This window comes from Cantharellus anzutake (genome assembly GCF_015039405.1).
Source record: "Cantharellus anzutake strain C23 chromosome Unknown EI90scaffold_222, whole genome shotgun sequence".
Taxonomy (NCBI): Eukaryota; Fungi; Basidiomycota; class Agaricomycetes; order Cantharellales; family Hydnaceae; genus Cantharellus; species Cantharellus anzutake.
The window spans coordinates 79625-99782 of NW_024067172.1; the positions used below are offsets into that span (position 1 = coordinate 79625).

General features: G+C 49.7%; 10 protein-coding genes across 10 annotated transcripts; 6 read left to right on the plus strand and 4 right to left on the minus strand.

Annotated features, from left to right (window-relative positions):
- Window positions 1-281: 281 nt before the first annotated feature.
- On the minus strand, window positions 282-1775 carry EI90DRAFT_967516 (uncharacterized protein). Its single transcript, XM_039068304.1, has 6 exons — window positions 1707-1775; window positions 1567-1654; window positions 1384-1511; window positions 1087-1328; window positions 395-1027; window positions 282-339 (listed from the first exon to the last, which is right to left on the minus strand). The coding sequence occupies exons 2-5, from the start codon at window positions 1606-1608 to the stop codon at window positions 522-524; spliced, it is 918 nt and encodes a 305-aa protein (XP_038907785.1). The 5' UTR covers window positions 1609-1654; window positions 1707-1775; the 3' UTR covers window positions 282-339; window positions 395-521.
- Window positions 1776-3170: 1395 nt separating this feature from the next.
- On the plus strand, window positions 3171-4001 carry EI90DRAFT_3096604 (uncharacterized protein). Its single transcript, XM_039062532.1, has 3 exons — window positions 3171-3665; window positions 3757-3856; window positions 3915-4001. Exon 1 carries the CDS (start codon window positions 3221-3223, stop codon window positions 3551-3553), a length of 333 nt encoding a protein of 110 aa, XP_038907786.1. The 5' UTR covers window positions 3171-3220; the 3' UTR covers window positions 3554-3665; window positions 3757-3856; window positions 3915-4001.
- On the plus strand, window positions 3385-4678 carry EI90DRAFT_3096605 (uncharacterized protein). The gene is made up of 5 exons (XM_039062533.1): window positions 3385-3478; window positions 3581-3665; window positions 3757-3856; window positions 3915-4017; window positions 4076-4678. Exons 3-5 carry the CDS (start codon window positions 3816-3818, stop codon window positions 4661-4663), a joined length of 732 nt encoding a protein of 243 aa, XP_038907787.1. The 5' UTR covers window positions 3385-3478; window positions 3581-3665; window positions 3757-3815; the 3' UTR covers window positions 4664-4678.
- Window positions 4679-6013: 1335 nt separating this feature from the next.
- EI90DRAFT_3023601 (uncharacterized protein) lies at window positions 6014-6617 on the plus strand (the record flags this gene model as incomplete). Its single annotated transcript, XM_039057878.1, has 4 exons — window positions 6014-6143; window positions 6199-6209; window positions 6322-6360; window positions 6465-6617. The coding sequence occupies 4 exons, from the start codon at window positions 6014-6016 to the stop codon at window positions 6615-6617; spliced, it is 333 nt and encodes a 110-aa protein (XP_038907788.1).
- Window positions 6618-8097: 1480 nt separating this feature from the next.
- EI90DRAFT_3148020 (uncharacterized protein) lies at window positions 8098-9843 on the minus strand (the record flags this gene model as incomplete). The annotated part of the gene is made up of 5 exons (XM_039065562.1): window positions 8098-8451; window positions 8493-8599; window positions 8663-9059; window positions 9086-9109; window positions 9145-9843. The coding sequence occupies 5 exons, from the start codon at window positions 9841-9843 to the stop codon at window positions 8098-8100; spliced, it is 1581 nt and encodes a 526-aa protein (XP_038907789.1).
- Window positions 9844-10880: 1037 nt separating this feature from the next.
- On the plus strand, window positions 10881-11593 carry EI90DRAFT_3138386 (Cupredoxin; the record flags this gene model as incomplete). The annotated part of the gene is made up of 4 exons (XM_039064893.1): window positions 10881-10961; window positions 11019-11066; window positions 11141-11195; window positions 11259-11593. 4 exons carry the CDS (start codon window positions 10881-10883, stop codon window positions 11591-11593), a joined length of 519 nt encoding a protein of 172 aa, XP_038907790.1.
- Window positions 11594-12574: 981 nt separating this feature from the next.
- EI90DRAFT_3096619 (uncharacterized protein) lies at window positions 12575-13073 on the plus strand. The gene has a single exon (XM_039062534.1). The coding sequence runs from the start codon at window positions 12823-12825 to the stop codon at window positions 13057-13059; it is 237 nt and encodes a 78-aa protein (XP_038907791.1). The 5' UTR covers window positions 12575-12822; the 3' UTR covers window positions 13060-13073.
- Window positions 13074-13081: 8 nt separating this feature from the next.
- EI90DRAFT_2953815 (phosphotyrosine protein phosphatase) lies at window positions 13082-14027 on the minus strand (the record flags this gene model as incomplete). Its single annotated transcript, XM_039055428.1, has 8 exons — window positions 13082-13177; window positions 13240-13301; window positions 13359-13407; window positions 13485-13571; window positions 13638-13659; window positions 13717-13757; window positions 13819-13881; window positions 13959-14027. 8 exons carry the CDS (start codon window positions 14025-14027, stop codon window positions 13082-13084), a joined length of 489 nt encoding a protein of 162 aa, XP_038907792.1.
- Window positions 14028-14776: 749 nt separating this feature from the next.
- On the minus strand, window positions 14777-16505 carry EI90DRAFT_2953811 (uncharacterized protein; the record flags this gene model as incomplete). Its single annotated transcript, XM_039055427.1, has 6 exons — window positions 14777-14922; window positions 14984-15648; window positions 15714-15952; window positions 16078-16132; window positions 16196-16331; window positions 16406-16505. The coding sequence occupies 6 exons, from the start codon at window positions 16503-16505 to the stop codon at window positions 14777-14779; spliced, it is 1341 nt and encodes a 446-aa protein (XP_038907793.1).
- A 1410-nt stretch (window positions 16506-17915) lies between these two features.
- Window positions 17916-19479, plus strand: EI90DRAFT_3138389 (uncharacterized protein; the record flags this gene model as incomplete). The annotated part of the gene is made up of 2 exons (XM_039064894.1): window positions 17916-19094; window positions 19153-19479. The coding sequence occupies 2 exons, from the start codon at window positions 17916-17918 to the stop codon at window positions 19477-19479; spliced, it is 1506 nt and encodes a 501-aa protein (XP_038907794.1).
- Window positions 19480-20158: the final 679 nt, after the last annotated feature.

Below are 20158 nucleotides of genomic sequence, written 5' to 3' on the forward strand. Positions count from 1 at the left end.
TGGCGTGATGTTGGAAAGTGTCGTTGTAGTCATTTCATGCAGACAGAATGGATAGTGTCCCCTAAATAGAAAACAACCAAATTTTGACTGGCCCAAACTCACTTCTATCGAGACGAGACGATCCTTCAGTGAGACCCAAATTCAACGAAGGACATATCCCAGCACATGTATCCTTGCGTGGGGACTTCCTTCTATACGTACTTCGGTATTCCACTGACCGCTTCAGCAGTTGACAACCCCGCAGCTCCGAGGGAAGGTAGAGGGTTGAATAAAGTGATTCATTTCGACCGGGCTTGCGAAATTGCTGGAGGTGAGATGATGGCGGATCCGATCGATTCACTGATAGTCGGAAAAAGTTATTACAGTAATGTGGTGGATGGAACGGTATACGCGCTTGATTATAGAATTGCACCCCAACACTCTGTTGATGTCCAGGATGCTGCAAAAAGTAAACGAATATGTCACGAATATATACACAAAAGCCGTCAATATTGGAGACAATTGCAAGTAGTAAAGATTGATTAAACGACCGTCTCGCCATCATCCGACTCTTGGCGTTTGCGCTTGCCGAGAGACTCCTGCCGAACACCAGCAGCGATGAGCCGCTCTGGCACAGTGGAGAATTGCGCTGTCAAAGCTTCGACCTTCTGCTTAACTTGGCGGAGTTCTTCGATTAGCTCGGCAACATTCTTCTTGACCGGCTCAGGCTCTGTTTGGATACAAACATCCTCTGTGAATCGTGCGACCATACCCGTTCGAACAGATGCATGGGAAGCAGCTGCTTTCACCTGGACTGCGGCGGAGGTGGAGGCACTGTCCTCTGGCGCAGCAGAAGATATTCCGGCTTGGGCAGGATGCGGTTCATGATGGTAAGCCGTGACGGTTGACATCTCTACCAATGACCGTGTACCAATAGTTAACTTCGCAGAGGTGGATGTCGGTGAATTGACCGATTTATCGTTAATTGTGGACCAATGTTTGGGAGCCCTGTATTGAGCTGCAGAAGATGCTGAGCTTTTCGAGGGTCCTGGTATGACAGAAAGAATTAGTACGACCAGAAGGCAAAGGGAGACTGCCCACTCGAACCGAACTGTAGGAAACCATAGGAGGCTAGAATTTTCTCGAGAGATAGAGGGATATGATACAAGGGTAGAAAACTGGGTGCATATGCTTTTTCGTCCTTTGTCGCGCCCTGAATGGGATATAGAGGATCCTTTGGATCCTTTATGGACATGGCGAATTCTACGAATTCATTTCGAGAAGCGGGAGTGGGGAATGTGATGAAAATGCCAGTTCTCCTTCTTGCTGAGAATATTTCAACATTTAATCTAGCGGGAGAGAAGATCAACGGTGAGAGAAGCTGGTTCGGTCCGAACACCTTACACTTCACCGAAGCGAGTCTCAATGAGCTTTTGCAGAAACACGGGGTCTGCGATCCCATCTATGTCACAGAAAGGGCCCTTTAGCAGCAGAAGAATATGCTTAGCAATTGCCTGTCGAGAACTCTTCGTCTGATGATGCCAGATTTCAGCTTTCAAATACAGCGGCAGACTAAGAAAGACTGACAAGATCACCCGCCGTGAGGGCAGAAAGTGCCGTTGTAGGCATTTCACAGCAACCACTGGCAGGATGGACAGTACGTGGATGAAGTCTACTAAGTAAACGCCAACTCAGAAATTGTTTTCGCAATTCAGAGTCAAACTTGCCTCACAAACTATATATAGTTAGACCAAACTCAACGAAAATTGAACACTGGATATTCAATCACGGGCATTGCCTGATCAGTCATTGGCAAATGACTCAATATGGGAGGGATGCTGCCTTGGTCCATGTCTAATGATGTGAGTCGGAAGCACGGGAAATGTTGCACTCTTAGCCTTGTGGGTACACCGAACTCTCCCAGAGCCCCATGCTGTTGAAGATAGCCAGTGATCCACTGAGCACGATATATCGATGCGCTGTCTCTTTTACTAGCGAGCTCTCCTTAAGTATGTCTAGCATGAGGCAAACGAGAAACAAAGTGCCATGCGCGCACTACACGCAAGAAACTCGACAACAGTGTCATATCACAATTAAGCGTGAAAAGATTAAACCAGTCAGCCCCACTACAACGGTAATGTCGCGGCTGCGGCGTACGTTGGACTGCTGTTCTAACACATATACCCATGATAAAATATCTCGTCTCTGGTGTCTGATGTGATGACCCTCTTTGGACTTGGAGGCCGAAGGAATCGAGGTGAAAGCTTAATTATATAAGCTCAGGTCCCGACATCGGCTAAGCTGCGTAATGAATTACCAAGAATCCCGTGGATTTAGCCTCACGAAACCCTCTCTCTAGCTTTGTTCAATTTCGCTCCTCGACAGGCAATGCTGACAACAGCGTCACGGTTTCGGGCAGACGACTCGGAAGGCATACTCCGGAACGTCCACACCTGAGTTGGGATTTTGCATTGTGCTTAGGGTGTCGGCATGGGGTGGAACATCATCACCCAGCACATTGTAAGTTGGCGATCAACATGTAGCTGCGCCCGAGACAGGGCAGTTTCCCACTATGGAACACGGAGATAGATCGATACAGGGGGGCTCCTTTCAAACGATAGACCAAATGGAATTATTTAAACTGGGGCCAAGTGCCAAGTTGGCAACAAGGTCGAATACCAGGCTGTTGTAAGTCTTAACGGCCAGCACGCACACATACGCCTCCTTAACGCGACTGTGGGCTCATATGGATGCCGTAGAGAGGCGGAAACGTCGAGAACTCTACCACCACCGGCAAGATTGTCGATGTCGTGACCGAGACCATGGTTAAAATACACTATCACTCCATTCGCACTTATCTTTATTTTAGAATGTTGGTCCCACCGGTAATGAAGTGAGCGCCTCAAGCAACGACCCCCAGGTACGTCATCAAGAATGATAATACTGGTAAGGAAACCGCCTAGCCTGCGAGGTACGTGCATGCAGCCCAATGTTCCATTTCACTTTGAAGACTGCACTCACCGTTTGACCCTGTCTAGGCGAAGAACATCGTCAAGAAGTTGCAGTTACGCTTTTTTTTCCCTTGATAAGCGATGCATCTCAGCGCAGTATCCCGCATGCATGTACCCGCACGAGGTCCGACACTGAAAGAATGATTTGAACATGAAGCGGAAATTCTCACGGTTGTGGCACCAAAAGCGGTCATTTCGATTTGCGCAAACCGCACGGGAACGTTTTCGCTATGACTTCATATTGGTTCTACCCTGTGGCTCTGTTAATTTCAGTTCTTCTTCACGCTATTCGCAAATCAAAGAGAAATTCCAAACCACCGAGATGGAGGAACGTCCCACCAGCGACAGAACGCGTTCTCGTCATCGGCGCTTCATCAGGTGTGGGGAGAGAGATCGCCCTTCGGTATTCCCGCCGAGGAGCCGGTGGAATTGCCATTGTTGGGAGAAGAAAGGAAGAATTGGGAGCTGTGAAGAGGGAGTGTGAACTGGTGGGTCAAGTCGTGAACCCCACACCCCGCAATGATTGGATTGCGCATCGTTTGGCGCTGGCTGAGACCCGTTGAATGATATGTCTGCTTTGGGTATTTCAGCTGACGAAATCTCCGGTGTTGGCGATTGCTGCGGATTGTTCGATCATTGAGGACGTGTCAAGTCTGACCCGCCAGATCGAGAAAGGTAAGTGTGAATGGGACTTTCGACCTGTATTGCAATATTTACTATTTCATCTTCGTGATCATGTCCTTTAAATTGTTGGAATCTATCAAAGCATGGGGATGGTTTGATACGTTGATTATATGTGCAGGCGTTTCAAGCGTGCGGCCAGTTATGGACATTGCTGGATATCGACACTCGACTCATGACGAGAGGTACGGGACTGGCTTTGATTCACGATTAGCCCAACTAGTTAATATTTTTGTTGCGCAGTGGGACGTATGATACAAGCGATGGGGTTCAGAAGGTAAATGACGTGATTGAGCGTTCGTTAAAAGGGAATTTTCTTGGGCCTGTTCTTTCGGCTGTTGCTCTCGTGCGTACTGAGACTTTCTCCTTATAACAAACATTACTTGACCACTCCTCCCTGATAGATCCCCCTCCTCCTACGGAAACCAACCCTGTCCGGATCCCCTTCCCCTTCCCCTTCGATCCTCCTCCTTTCCTCCATCGCAGGCGCCATACCAGCACCCACCCGATCCATCTACGCATCCACCAAATCGGCCTCACTCGTCTTTTTCCAATCTTTATCCATAGAATGGAGTTCAAAACTCGATTTCTCGATCATCTTACCCGGGAGCATCGAAGGTGATGACTTTCGTAAAAAGGCAGTAGACCTGGATCTCAATCCTGCGCCTGAGTCTTCAACGTCAATGTCGACGTCGATGGGGACGACGAGTCCTCGAGAGCTTGAAGGTCCAGAAGAAACAGTAAGGACGCCTGAAGGGAGAGGAAACGAGACGGGTGTGTCGACCCAATTGAGAAGGGAAGGTAAAAAGTTGAGACGGGAAGATGTCGCGAGAGCCTGTATAGATGTGATTGATTGGAAGAGGAAGGGAACAATTACGAACATCGTTTGGTTGCCTTCTTGGCCCTATCGATATGCTCATCTTGTGTATTGGTGGGCCTTTAGAGGGTTTGTGGAGCGTGGGGCAAAGAAGAAGTATGGGTTCGTCCATTGAGGTGTTGGGTAGGGGGGTGTTGGGATCGAGATTAGACTGTATTGGGTGTACTAGACTTCGGACTTTAAAAACGTTTGCATAGAGGTTGAATCGGTACATATCACAAATGTTACAGAGTAAGGCACTCCCTGAGTGCCTTGGAGCCACTGACTAGTATGGATTGGGTACGCGCGCAAGGATCATGGACTCTCAACAATGTGCGTGCGGCGTCAGTCGATTAGCCAACTTCAAACAGTACTCTAGGAACGAATACGTCGCAGGATGTCGATGTCGGATTCCGCATTGGCCATTCAGTTCATAGCCATACGCTACAATCACTTCTCAAACCAATCTCTTCCCAGCAGAACGTTAATGCAGGTATGATGGGACCGATGATACAGCGGCAAGCATCACCCACTCCGTTTTGTGTGTTGTTAGAGTAAACATCAAAACATGTCGTGATTCGCGAAGGGAGTGTGTACACAGAGTGTGTCTGTGAAGACGAAGGGTTGCGGGGCTGTCAGGTAGCATGCAAGCAGACATCTGAAATCATGCCGTGGAACGATATTTGAGTCGAAGGATGGTTTGGCTGGGTTCGGGCCAAAAGGTTATAGAAACGGGGATACCATTAAACACATTGGATCTCAACCGACTCAATCGGGCTCGGAGGTTTCCTGGTGCCCCTGTAGGTGTTCACTGAGAGTGTCCAATAGTTGAAGTACGCATGCCGCGCAAGTTTACGCACTCTAGTACTGACATTGATCATATATCTGCTAGAATCCTGAAAGGGAGAACACAAAACACCATTTCCAATTAATTGTGTCACCGATTTACTTAGGCGGACAAGGGTGACCGAAATTCAAAATAATTCGTACCTCGCCACGACTATGTGTACTGGTATACTTGATTATCCAAATGTCGAGGCTGCGAATAGCGATTGCCTTTCGTCGGGTATTACGTTCAACCGGGGGAGATATGGGTGTGGAATTACTTTTGGCCTTGTTCTCTTCTGGCGCGTAAGCTTGACGTGCCGGTGGAGCACTGACTTTGTGATCGAACCCTAAGATCACAGTAAGATGTAGCCAAACATCTTGGTCGTTTGCCGGTGATACCACACCCCGAGCAATATGGTCAGGACGAAAACAGTGTCGCTGTCGCTTTGCACCGCATACGACTGTCAAGTGCTTACCTCCCACGGGTATCCCATTGGCACCACCCGGTCATTCCCTCGAGAAATATACCACGTCACAGTGTTCACCTTTTCACGAACACCCTCCCATGAACAACTATGCGTAATAGTGGCGCCGCTGATATTCACAGTAGAACTTGAATGCAGTGACCAGAGAACTCAGGGCCCTCTGAAAGCACAAGATGAGCGTCACCTCAGCCTTACCCTCATCCGATGGATCCAGGGTAGCCTCAGCATCCGATGACAAGACAGCGAGAATCTGGAATCGGACCCTGGGGAAGGACTCAAAGTCTTCGAAGGAGCGTCGGTTAAGTTAGTCTCATTCTCATCTGATGTATTCCCAGCATCTTGTGATTGGACGGTACAGGTTTGGCAATGGTTAGCTTCGACGAATAAGCAGTCATGGCCATCGGAGAATGGATCCACATAGAGGTTGGACAGGACGGATTTGTTACTGATAGAAGTTGCTTCCATGGACACTACATTTCAGATGGCCACTATCTCGTCTTCAAATGCTGAGGCTAACCAGGTGAGAGTGAGACTAAGTTAACAGTGTCCTCGGAGGATCCTAAGCCCACGCACGACCACATCCCAGGTTCGTACAGTCTCCTCATGGGATGTGAGACTACTTAGGATTCGTCAAATGAGAATGGGACCGTGTGCCCTCAGAGAACGCTGAATTTGTACCAATCGCCGACCGAGGTGTTGGCTCTCGGTTCCGATACTGTTGTACAGAACGAGAAGGCACAGGCGATGCACTTCGGGCCGAGAAGGAAGATGGTATAACTGTTCAGAGGCATGAAGATTGATGTTCTAAGGGAAGGGACCACTGAGGCAGTACGTGGAGAGAAGCGATGCTCCAGTTCAGAAAGTTACAAAGCGAAAGACAAAGGTTCAGCGAATTAAACAGCGTCGTGCATGCATCTCTTGCTGGGCGTCAGTCCTCAAGTTGAGCTAGGAAGGCATCGATGGTATTATAAGCAAGGACGGCCAACTTAGACAAACCCTGCGGAGGTTTGATATCAGTTCAAATTTAAGTTATACATTACAGCAAGGTGCAAAACAAACGGCGCAACAGATTTGGATGAATGGTCGATCAGGTCATGTGATCAATCCTATTTAGGAAACTGCAAGTCGATCATCATTTATTTTCTGCCATTTGTGGATAATCACATGACTATCACATGACCTGCACGGACATTCATCCAAATTGGGCGCGTCGATTTTTTTGCACCTTGCTGTAATTATAGATTGTTCGTTTGTTTGTCTGCATTTAAAGTCAATAGCTTGTCGTTTGTTGAACTCCTACCTCTGCATGCCATTTGCCAACTACTTCGTCAGACTTGACTGACTGTTAGACTAAGCGATAGAACTCACAGGATAGCCTCCAGCTCGACTTGGAGTAACTGCGAACATTTACTTCTAGAACGTTCACCAGCCATGAGTTTGTCGCATGGTCCAATCGAAGAAACTTAATGGGCACTAACGAAGAACGACGCAAAGTGCATCTACCAAGTTAACGATACCGGAGTGCTGTTTCACTCCTCCGTTACTTACCTCGTCATCAAAAGTTCACGAAACTTATCACTCGCAGCTTTAAACAAAGGACAACAACGTATTAAGGTCCATTGTACCGTGTACTACACAGTAGAACGTAGAGACAAGGATATGGGTTTTATACGATTTGAAAAAAAAGCCGGGGGGGAAGGGCAAAAACGAGGGAAAGGGGATGGAAGCGATATACGAGACAACAAAAGGCATGCATAGCAGACGGAGGCTGCGAGTTCACAATGAGAAGCTAGAGCGACTGACGACATGTATCCAAGAGCCCAAGGCCTAAGTCATTAGCCACAGGAATCGAGAGACATGACGAGAAACAAGACATACCTGAAGCGCAAAGTCCATCCTCCAGTGTCTAGATATGAAAACGGCGGGGAGAATATTAGGTAGAGGAGATGAACGTACCGAGTCAGGGATTCACGAGTCAAGACATCCAGCATCGTCGACAACCAACCGATAAATTACATTACCGAGCCAAGGACGGGTCAAGACAAAGTCGAGGGAACAAACCGAAGCGTGCGCAGATCTAGACGTCAAAGTTTGTCAGCTACCTGTACGAAAAAGAACAAGGAAAAGGGACAAACGTTCGCAGCGAATCGACTGTGGAAAACACGCGTTGGGAGCCAACGACCAATGAGATAGAAAGAGTCGAGGAGAAAAGACAGTGATGATGGAGGCGAAAACCGACAGAAAAAGATTTGGGGCTTCAAGCTGCGGTTTCGGCGAACTTGAGGCGGTCAAAATCGGCATGGGGGTAGCGTTCCCTGACGAGATCGACGACGTAGTGAGCAGGAGTGCCAAACGTGACGTGGCTGGACGTTCCCCTGGGCATGCCGGAATGCAAGATCGCGACCATCTTGCCTTTGGCGTCGAAGATGCATGCGCCAGAGTCGCCATGGTCAGAAAAGTTGCCGTGCTCTCTGTTAAAGTTGAGGACAGCGACCTCCCACGAATCGTGCTCGAACTCGTCACACGTGTAAGCTTCCAACCCGGAGAAGCGACCAAAGGTGAGATCAGTCGTCTGCCCATTCTTGGCCACGATGAAGCACGGGTTGCCTTGCTCGTCGCAAGGTAGGGGTTCGCCAGGCCTGCGGCGTCGACACAATCGGAAATCCTGAAGAAGTGATCTTTTGGGTACTCGAAGGATGGTGGGTTAGTGGCATTGGGGTAGAAGAACGAAACAATCTCGTCGCGGGTGAACTTGCCAGCTAAAGATTCATGTTTCCATTAGACGAAAATAGAAAAAGAAGAGAAATACAAGCAGAACACACCGAGATAGACATAGTTGCCTTTGAAGCCCTTCAGGAACTTGTCCTCAAGCGCGATGACGCCTATGTCTCGAGTATAGCGGCGGTTGTCGAGATCGTTAGCGATTTGGGGTGCCCAATCGAGCCACCCGACGATTCGCTGGTAGACATTAGAGTTGAGGAGCTTGAGGAAGTCAACCAGGATATCAACGTCCACCTTCGCCCTCTTCAAGTCCTCCTCCTTCCTCTCCAAGTCCAACTTGTCTTCCGCCGCCGCCTCCTCCTCGTCGGATGCCGGTTTCGCCGACAGTGCCGCAAGCTGCTCGGCGAAGAGTTTGGCGTCACCGAGCTTCGTAGCAATGGGCGCGCGCGTCTCGTTGACCACCTGCTCGAAACGACGACGACCGCAGTTACGCGTGTACTGACGAGGTGCACCAGGGCGGCCACTGACTCGTAGTCGGCCGTGGTGTCCTTGGAGGTAACGGCTTGTTCGTAAGCGCCATAACCCTCGTGCTCTTGTTACCATGCCGGTCCTTGCCCTCGTGGAAGTATACGCCGAGGGAGCCCTGCACATCCTTGTCCGCCAACTCCTCCGCAGCGAGGGGGACGCCCAAGACGGCTGTCAGAGCTCGGCGGATCCAGTGGGTCGGGTCCGTGTCCCTGACGACGCGCATCATGGGAGGGGGACCGGCCAGGGACTCGACAGCACCTTCAATCCAGTGAACGGCTGCGTCCTGGATGCCGTGCTTAGCGAGAATGGCGAGGACGGGGGCGTTGGCGTCGCGGCAGGAGGTCTCCTTCGTGGTGTTAGGATGAACAGAGATCCACAGGACGATGTGTTTATCGAGGACATCCTTGCCGTTCTCATCGGGGGTGGAGAAGCGGACAGGCAGCATCGTAGAGACGTGAACACTACGGGTCTTATCCTTGAGCAGGGCGATGATCTCAGGAGCAACGGTCTCCTTCCAAAACTTGTTCTTGAGGACCGGGTGGACGACTCCGTGAGCGGTCTTCTCGGGGATGGCGGAGAACCTGTCTCGAGGGATGACGAAGGGACGCTGCAGGAGATCGGAACGGTGGAGGAGGGGAGGAGGGTCGTCCGAGATGCCAGTGTAGAAGTGGATACGCTCAAAGAGCGAGACTAGGTCAGGCTCGACGGCTGTGGTCTCGGAGAAGTGGGAGAGAAACATAGCATCACTGGACATGGGCGAGGTTAGGGACGCAGGAGCGCTGAGGCACTGGAGCTAGAACACGGTGAGCCCTAAAGACGGAGTTCTTAAGTTATAGAGACAAAAAAAAAAAACCTGGTCAGAAACCTCCGTGATGAAGTCTATAACCTGCTGAGCAGCGGCTAAGGGCGTGACGATAAGTGAGGGATAAACATGCGAAAGGACGAAGCTTTCAAAGTAGGGATGATAGTAGCAGCAAAGATTCGCAGATGGGAGAGATTCCGAACGCAAAGTCGTTTGTGGGATGAGGAGAGGGGGAGAGTCAGTCGTGAGAAAATGTTGAGTCCGTAGCTCAGTGCCTCGATCCGCGTCATCGAACCCCGGTACTGATTAACTTGCAGAAACTTTCCCAAGTTAGTATTACAATCCAGCCGGTCCCTGGGAATACCGACGGTCATCTGAACGATCGTGAATGAGATATCTCCGTGTCTGATGGCATCAGGTTAGGTGCGGTGCTGAGTCACTGGACTTCTCGAATTGGGGGCTGGGCCAGATGTCACGGGAGAGCTTCAGTCATCTAACTTAACACTGACCTGGCTCAACGCGAAACAAGCTTTGACTGCTACCGTGGCAGGAACACCGAGAGATTGCGTAATAACCGTCACTGCACGATAACAGAGGCTGTCGATATTATTCTGAATGGGGGAATTTACTCAGGTGTCAGATGTGCCTCCCGTCGTGCCCGTCGCCTCGGGACCATTTGAGACCCAGCGGTCAGGGTACCGAGATTGACACGGACACGAGGCAGGGCATCTTGGCTGCCTGGCAACACTCTTCCGTTTGTGACTGACAGTTGCATGCCTGTGCACCCGCCCTCATCTCGGGGTTTGACACTGCCCATTTGCTTGCGACTGGTAGTCGGCATGCCCGGTCCCTTATGTGCACTGCGTTGTCGATCATTCCTGCAATGACACGTGCAGGATATGGGTAGCCTATAAATGGTGGGCTTCTTTGGAGCTCCCTGGATCCATACCCATACTCACCTCGCACACTCACACTCATCCAGAAGCACAATGAAGCTCTTTCTCTATGCATACACTGGGCTGGCTGTTTTCAGTTCGGCATTCGCGGCTGTGGTACCGAAGACACACTTGGTACGCGAAGAGTCATGAAGTAGTAATCTGTACATTGCTGACTATCTCATTCTTTAGGTCAATGTCGGGCCTAACGGTCAACTTGTGTACGACCCCCCCTTTATCGTGCGTGTCAAATCATAGCTTTGCTACGGCAGCTGGCATGTTTTACTTTTCCTGACGTCCCTCACCCACGGCAGTTCACGAACAAAGGGGATGTGGTGAAATTCATTTTCCATCCCAAGAACCATACAGGTACGGTTTGCGCCGTTTCCCCCAACCTGGATTTCGCCTGAAGAGTTTCGTTTGGCCACGTAGTGACCGAATCCTCGTTCGACTCCCCATGTTCGAAACTCAGGGATTCGCATGGACGTAACATTGGGTTTGACTCAGGCTTCCAGCCCGTAGACCCCATCCATCCCGTGGAGAAGATCGTCTCGGTCCGTGTCTTGACGAAAGACCCGTTGTGGTTCTACTGCCGCCAGACCGGCCATTGCAGCAAAGGCATGGTGTTCGCGATCAACCCCCCCACGAAGGGAGCTCACACCTTCGGTGCGTTCAAGAAGAAGGCGCTTGCTACGGCTGGTGGTAAACGGGATGATGATGAGGATACCGATCTTGAACTACCTCATTTGGGCCCACACATTGACTAAATTTTGGCCACATCTTACGTTCCACATGTCCTTGATTCTAATGTACAGGAGAGCAGCACGGACGCATTTTTTGATGTATAATCTTGTTAATTTGACAATCTATGTCTCCGCTCGGGGTGTCAACGTCATCCCGAAGCGCTGTGAAGTTTTAAAAGGATGGTATTTGTATGATCTTTAGATCCCATTGCTCAGCCGGGCGGGAAATGAGGGTTGTGTCTGATTCTCATTTGGGTCCTTCGTTTGCATATATTGATGGTCCCAGTTCACCCACCGCCTGAGATCGCTCAGAATCACTGGTATTTGAGTCTTGGCTGTGTGTCAGCAAGCCTGGACCAGGCGATGCCTCACAGATGCGATACACTTAGCATATTCCAGCACGGCCCCACCTGGCCGACGCCAAGAGAATAACACTAGAGCCTGTAAAACGCCGGGTTGAAACACTGCTCCTGATCAAAGCGACTATTATCCTGTTAGGGTTTCGGATTGCCGAACTTCGGCGGTCGCCGCTCCGTCTCTTGGTGTCGCTGCTTCTTTGAGAAATGGTTGGGAAGCCCTCAGCTTGCCTTGCGAGAGCGACGAATGGCAAACTATGCGCGTGCTCTGAGCAACCGTAAGCGTCAAAAGATCCACTGACAGCGGAATTACGTAAAATGTGTCACTTTTGTTGACGTTATCGCTGTGACGGTTCGAGTGTGAACGTCCAGAAAGGAAATCCGTTCTCTGCGTCGGACCCGGCCCGGATCAGGCTCCCGTCTAAGTATTCGATAACTGCGATTAGTAATAGAAGAAATAGTTCGGATGCGGTACGTTGGAGCGTTCGGACCAGGTATGATGAATTAACTCAACGGCGGGGGATGGGTTCCTTTCCACACACCGGACGTCCTTGCATGATCCACGAACCCTTGCTATTGACATGCGCGACGGTGGGTTCTTCATTATCCAAGTCCAAGCACCCAGGGTGCGCAGCAACATCATGTGTTGGGACTCTTGAATCTACTCAAAAGGTGTGCTATTCTTGAGATAATTTCCACGTTTTAACTTTATTTCACGATTAACCCACGCACTAGGTGCTTCCATGGCGCATTCCGTTTATTATGTGAACCCATACAGTTTCACACACCGAGCAATGCGTGAACGTGAATTCAACACAATCCGCCGTGCAACCGAGAGCCTGCTGTTGTACTGTTATAATCTGGCCTGTTGGTCTCAGCTGGAATGACCTAGATCCCATGGTCCGCGGTGTTGTTCCTGTAGTGATCTTGCTGGCGCGTGATGCAAGCAAGACGCGGATGCGGGATTTCATACTTGGCCTCCGGCAGCCGGCGCTCATCGTTTGGCTGTTGAGCTCTTCACGGGTAAGGGGACTCGTAATGATGCCTGCTACACTCAATTTGCATGTTTCTTTTGCTCGAGCTCAATGCCAAAAATGGATTTGTATATACCGCGACACAGTAGCCTGTGATTAGGACGGAAAGTCTCGTTCTACGTTTAGAGCGAAGCAGTCGGTGATCCATTGGCAGAAACGTAGTCAAAGAAAGCGTGCGAGTATTGAACGCATTGTTCATATGTTTTCTCGAACCCCCTCTAGCGATATGGTCAGCCCATGACAGCACAGGGAAGTGAAACTCGGCATAAATATCTCGTACCATCCCGCCATAATATGGGTCTTGTATTGGTTTGTTATCGTCGAAGGAGCCGAATAGGGCAACTGGAGAGTGGGGGATCATCAGCTAATTCGTTCATCGGAAGGTCAAAAGTGTGCAACTTTTTGCCTTGCTCCCTTTGGGCGCTACCCGTCGCAGGTTTTCAAGGTTCTATAAAGGGGGCGTTGGCGATTACAAGTATCAACAAGTCCAGGAGCCTAGCTTAGCATTCCGGGGGTTGGACCAACCTGAGTATCAGAGGCCAGGATGTAATCGAATGTTTTGAAATCATTTTGTACGACCGCTCGGGCAAGGTGGTCAATAGGAACTCCATGCTGTCGGAATGGTACGTTACGAGTCGTTAGCCATTTGAAGGAAGGAAATTACGATTGTCCGTGCACCTTCTTACATGTCGCGACTGTTCTAGTCCATCAACTCTTAGATGATGTTGCAATAACAACCTAAAGAGATCCCGCCTACCTCTCATCTGGTTCTTCGCCTTCGTGGTAAGCTGCAGTCCCCTTAAATTCCGTGCGAGTCGGACCCAGAAATTCCCACAAGACGCACAACTATGCAACTCACAGCACTGTCAACTACGAGATTGAGACCCTTCTTCTTTGCTTCATGCTCCATTACCGCGTGCCCCTTAGCGAAGAAAGCAATCAAGAGTCGTGTCGATGAGTGTAGTGTCATCTCGGTGCCAGATCGGAGAGTCCTTGTACCATGGGACTCCGACAGATGTTTCCCAGACAGACAATAAGGACGTGAAGAGGTCGTTCCGATCCGGCCATTTTATGTGTACTCTAATTCGACGTTAGCTACTGACTGCGGTACTATCTAAACTGAAGAAGGTGAAGTGAGCGATGCGCGATCGGAAGCGTTAGGTGATGAGTGGCAGTGCGAGAAGAAAAACCCTCGTTTTTTTGGTGGCCCAGATTCAGAGGCGTTTTGCACCGGAATCGTATCCGAGTTGTTCAATGACTCGATTGGCTCTTTTGCCCCCCTCTCTCCGTCCGTCTTACCTTCTAGTTCACCCAGCTCGTCTTTCCGTCGACAGGAGTCGATGGCCCGATCTGTATGACTGACTGAATGTGCTCGCTTGTCTGGCGCTCGGGTTAGAGGTGTCGGATTCTACTACCAATTCTGGTACCCCTGTTGCCTGTTGCCCGCCTCGCTCGTGTTTAAGTGACACACCTTGGTTAAGTTCGTGCTGCTCTGTTGAAGGTTACCTGTTGCGCCCCCTGACTTGCTCAACAGCATGTGCGCATGTAGCACATGCCACCCTCTTTATGTTCCAGAGTGCTCAATTTCAAAAGCCCCCGTCGCTGAAATACCAGCGGCGAATTAGTACTACTAATAGGGCATTCCGTGCTACTCTACTGGTTTCCCTGCCCGTCGCTGTCGTTCATAATTAAGTAAGCGAATCTGTAATCGTGGCAAGGGTTCGGATCGGAACCCACAAAAAAAATATGTACAATACCCCAAACAACGGCATACCAATACAAGACTGAAACGGGAGGCGCTCATAGAAATCGATACTTCAGGACGATGTGTTTCCCATGTCTTCCTCCAAATCTTCCTCCAATACCTCCTGCACTTCTAACCCAGAGGCGCGTGCTAGCTCAATGGCTTCCCTCTTGCGTTCTTCCACGTAGTCCCAGAGACACTTGAGTATATCCCTTTGGCCTAGGGTACACCATTCCCTTCAAGGTGCTTATCTGAGGGATAAAACATGGTACACACTCACCTTGGACATATTCTACGATCATATCGCGAACGTCCTGTCGTATGGATGGCTCTGTGATCTTCGAGATCGCTTCCGCGTCCGGTAGTGCTTCCATCTTCCGGCTGAGCATGTCTTCGAGCGCCTCGCATACTTCTAGGGTGACTTCCCACCCGCCTTCAAGTGAAGTCACCGAGGCATCGTCCTCCCCACTAAACAAAACCATTGTCTCAACTTCTTTCCATAGTTCGCTTATTGGGCCGCCTTGCACGCTGTGATCTATATCCCGGCTGATCTCGTGTCTCTTCTCGCTTCCGCCGAGCTTGAGGACGATGGTGTCTTCTGGATTCGACTTGATAACGAATCCGTAACCGAGTAGGAGTTCAGAATTTGGCTTTGGGCCGTAGTTATTAAATACTTCGCTTCTTGCTGGCGTAGTGGAGCGAAGTAACAAGGCTATATGAAGCGGGGATCGGTTGATGTTGCTTTGGCCGTTCGCGGTAGTTGGAGGCGAGGACGTGACTTGCCATGTCACAGGAAGTCCTCGTGTGTGATTGAGACAGTCTAGAACTGGAAGCAGGACAGGATACGAATCCTCCGAAGTCGCCTGAGCGGTCGGAGCTGGTGAAAGAAGTGAGGAAGGAAAAGCCCTTGAAGACAAGTAAGTAGCAGCAACCAAGTATCGATCCCTGTTTGAAGGGTTGCACGATGGGATCATCGATCGGATGTGATGGTGCTGCAATTCCTCACTCACCACGTAAACCCTTCGGCCCATATTTTATCGGCATCTGCCAGAATATCGCGCACTTCTCGCCATTCAGTTGACCATTCCTTGCGGCGATCTTCTGTCGCGCCGTACAGATTTGTCCCCTTGAGGAGCTCGAATTCTGGGGGTGTGAACTGTAACGGCGTCCGTAACTGGTCGGGATGCGGTAGTGTGTCGAGATAAGCTTGATGTCGGAAATGGGACGCTGTACGTGACCAACGTTCTAGCTCACTATACATCACGGGATGGTCTTTCAGCACCGCCGCGTGCGTATAGGGAGCTGGGGGATGTTTAAAAAGAAAGCAATCCTCACGAACTTGGAATTGGTTGACCTTCTGTCCGTCAATATAACCCAGTGCAGAACGATGTAGGCGCAAACTATCTGACGCTCGCTTAGGCTGTCGATTCTTCTTGATAACGACGCGTGCTGGCCGTTGGCGATGGGTGTTATTGGTGTCTTGTATGGCGACTTGGCAGCCTCCCATATACATGCTTTGAAGACGCCGATTCCAAGATCATACGTGATCGCAAGATCGAATGGGCATGATAGTACAGTGGTGTTTGTTGGTATCTCAGCAGTTGTCATCACAGAGGTGCCCCGGGTCCCTAATCGCAAACCGATCATGTAAACCACAGTTGTGAGTATGGACTCGCGAAGTGCTTAGTGTAGATATACGTACCGGGAACGAATGTAAGTGATGGATGAATGAATGCACCGTTAGATTTGGCCCAGCTCCTAAACGTTTTCCATATTTCCAGCTCTGAGGAAGTGTCTGGCATGGTGGCGGCCACAGTAATGCTGAAAGAGACGAGGACCCGATCATGATCAGCTGATTCACTTTACTCTTATTTGCATCCGGGACTCAATTTGGGGGTGCACGGGCTTGACCTCGAGGACGCGACTCAAAAAAGAAGATGCCTGATTGGAGGGTTTGACTTTAAGAGAAGCTCGATTCTCATATAGAAAAGCGGGTAGGAATTGGGTTCATGTACGATTTAGACTTGCGACTGCCTATTCCAGTTCATCGACAATTTCGTTATCAATCATCCCCGCTTGCTCACCATTTGCGCTTCAACTGTCCCGTAAATTATTTCGTTTGTGAATTTTGGCACCGATCGATATAGGTGCCGATAGGGCCAACAGTTCGGCTCTCTGTATCAACCCTTCCCATTTCGGACAGAAGGGGAAACACGTATGCGTCTGATACACTTGGAGGACGGGACTCAGGGCTACAGCATATCTCGACAGGCGCCCCGTTAGTTATTGCGGTCATTAATTGCTAATATGATGTACGACATGTTATGGTTGGTGCGGATATAGCAGCAGACACATGCACCGCGCTCACTGAACATGAAAGCAGTCAGTAATTCCCAAATTTCCCATATGGATAGATGCGAAATTTCGGATGGGTTATTACCCAGAGGAGACGTCATTTGTTGGTCCGGCACCACAAGGTGTTTCTCTCAGACATATTTGCGGACGTTACAATATTGGTTCCTCACAACAGTAACGCAAGAGATAAGGAACGTCATGAGACTGGTCAGGGGTCCGGCAGTCGGAGCGTGTCCGGAAGTGCTCTTTCCCATCGCATGACTGCGACCGCATATCTGGACCCGAGTGGTATGGCTGGAGGCACACTTCTGCCGAATCATGGCCGTCAGTACAAGTGAGGAACCTTTTCCCCAACCTATCAGCACGAACATCATTCGCACCTAATGTTCTCAACAGGAGAAGTGGACATCTTGAGGACTCGATTTTCTGGCGACAAGCGTAAGCGCCATGAGACAAGTTGCTGAGGAGAGCGATAACTCGGCATGATGTCAATTATTATGGACCATGCCAACAGAGACCTGGACCTACATCCGGCTATACTCCAGGAACCATCCCCTGCAACTTAGTACCCGGGACCGTGTGTGGAAGATCACACATTGCTACTGCACGACACGGTCACTTCATTTTCCATCATAATCACATCCATGCAATATTGCAAAAAAAATGAGGAAAAAGCCGTATCACTTTGGACAGGGGATTATGAGAATGAGTCTTTGACAGCTTGAGCTGTGTGTAGACCCGCGTCTTAACGGGGTCGAACAGGAGACTTTCGCTTTTAAATCCTCCAGCTGCAACGAGCGACATCGGCCAACTCCGGACACTTCAAGGCATTGCGCCAAAACAATCCCAACTTGAAGATGCCAGGACCACTGTTCACCGAACTGTTTTACCGCATGTCCAATGACGCCAACATATTACAGCGATATGTTCTCGGTTACGAAATCGGTACAGCTGCACCTATCTATCTCATATACAATACTGCAGCCCGCAATTCGTCCCGAAGGATGATCGAGGACGCCCTGGAACGCATGGATGCAGATTACGAACTCGTTCATGAATTTTCTCAAAAGATCAGCAGGATTGAACGTACTCTACGACGACAACGCGCCATACTCCACAATTTCCTTGAACCCGTGGCTGCCCTTCCTATGGAAGTTTTGCAACGAATCTTCCTTCATGCCATTCAGCCAAAGGAATATGTAGGTGGGAAGCATCTTCCTTCTCCTATCACCCTCAGCCAAGTCTGCTCGACATGGAGGCGTGCGGCTCAATCGTATCCCCGATTATGGACTATGGTGCGACTGGAACTTTGTAATCATTATTCCTACGCGCCATACGCCCGTTATTCTAAAGGTCTCCCTTTAGAGCTTCATGAGCCTCGGAAGCAATATTTCAGGGTTTCAAGGATGCGGGGGCTGGGAAGCAATGAAGTCCAAGGTCGGATAACCGCGCTATCTTTGCCACTAGATCGAGAAGATGATTGGGACGCAATCGTTTCTGGTGATTCCAGTGATTTCTGGGAAGAAAGGGGAGTGTTCAACCGCGAATCTATTGAACGCCTAGCTTTGTTCGCGATCCGTGACGAGGAAGATGCCGATATTTACAGGGAAGCGTTGGCGCATCTTCCATCACTCCGTCACCTCTCCCTTGACAACATTTTCATTCTATTGTCCACCACTCAGCTAGCAAACCTTGTCACTCTCGCTATCTCCAAAGCTGACATCGGTAGCCCAGAGCTTGTTAAGTTCATCAATGCCTGCCAAAATATTCAAGAATTGACCCTGGACCGCATATCCATCCTTTGGGACAAGGACGAGGCCATCACTCGACAGGGGTCAATCACATTTCTCCATACACTTTCTGTTGGCCATCTAGACCATACTGCTGCAAGATTTCTTGCCTCTTACGAGATGCCTCGGCTCCAATATTTTGCGCTGAGTTTAACAGACAATAAGGAAAATGACTACTGGGATTCTATTGATGTCACCTCTGGTGATTGTCATAATTTGAAGCCACTGCGCATGGTGAGGGACTTTGTGAGTCAACACCTCGGTGACTTCCCCTTACCAAATCACTCACCGCGTGTCTGGTTAGATAGCAAATACACCGACGATCAAGGCTGTTGCCTTGAAAAGCGGAATGAAAACCGTATCTTATGCCCTCAAAAGATTATGGCCCCATCCATTTCACCAGGGGCATGACAATCTCCCTAGCCTCACGCACCTCACCATTTCTCTTTTGGGGCGTCTTGGAGGACCTCTGGAGGACATAATCAATGTTAACGTCCTAATTAAAGCTCACTTAGAAGGCTATCAGGCGGTGTCAAGACCGCTTCAGAGGTTAACCGTACCCCGCTGCATATTTGAGGATGATGTGAATTGGGTCCGAAGCCGGGTGGTAGAGTTGGAACTGACCGATTGATGACGGTGCTTTGAGCGGTATGTGCTATAAAACCATATTGCCAATGCGCGAGACAAACATTATCGCACTTGTCCTCTTCCACCATATCCAGCAACTCATTTCAAGACAAGCTAGTCAACCAGCTCTCACAGCCCCATCTTCTGTCGAGTTAGCCTTGACCGGACACTTTGTCAGCCAGTGGCAATCAGCAAGTCCGGCATTGCACGAGGATTGTCTGTAATGATACGGTTTGTAGGGGTCGAATTGTGTAATTGTTTGATTGATGATGTCAGGGTGTGTTCACAGCGTGAAATAAATAAGGTCTCTTATCCTCTTTCTGACCCCTTTCTCTCCACTTTGTTGCATTGCGAATCGAGGACCTTGTGGTGACCTTGTGTGTTCGTTGCCCTCACTTTCCTTGGGGACTCTGCGACCCTGGCCCTTACCCATCCAGTTCTAGTACTACGCTTCAACACCTTTTCCTGAAATGTATCTGTATTTTTCGAACAACAGGCACTTTCGAGGGACGTTAGTGGCTATGATGAACCGAACCGAACGACGGCCTTCAGCACAATCCGCCTGCCCCTGGTTTTTACGGTGTATCCTTTCTCGGAGAACCTCTTAAAATTTTAACTATCAGGATATCAGGACTAATTCACACCCCCTGACTACAGCAACATCGTCGCATACGTGCACCCAC

Bases quoted from the DNA above. Each gene is read 5' to 3' on its own strand.
- EI90DRAFT_3096605 (XM_039062533.1), top strand. From the start codon at position 3,816: ATGGACATTGCTGGATATCGACACTCGACTCATGACGAGAG. The intron at 3,857-3,914 runs GTACGGGACTGG...TTTGTTGCGCAG, and splicing joins CACTCGACTCATGACGAGAG to TGGGACGTATGATACAAGCG. The intron at 4,018-4,075 runs GTGCGTACTGAG...CCTCCCTGATAG, and splicing joins TTCTTTCGGCTGTTGCTCTC to ATCCCCCTCCTCCTACGGAA.
- EI90DRAFT_3096619 (XM_039062534.1), top strand. From the start codon at position 12,823: ATGGTCCGCGGTGTTGTTCCTGTAGTGATCTTGCTGGCGCGTGATGCA.
- EI90DRAFT_967516 (XM_039068304.1), bottom strand. From the start codon at position 1,608: ATGCCTACAACGGCACTTTCTGCCCTCACGGCGGGTGATCTT. The intron at 1,329-1,383 runs GTAAGGTGTTCG...CTCTCCCGCTAG, and splicing joins GAGACTCGCTTCGGTGAAGT to ATTAAATGTTGAAATATTCT. The intron at 1,028-1,086 runs GTTCGAGTGGGC...CTGTCATACCAG, and splicing joins CTATGGTTTCCTACAGTTCG to GACCCTCGAAAAGCTCAGCA.
- EI90DRAFT_3096604 (XM_039062532.1), top strand. From the start codon at position 3,221: ATGACTTCATATTGGTTCTACCCTGTGGCTCTGTTAATTTCAGTTCTT.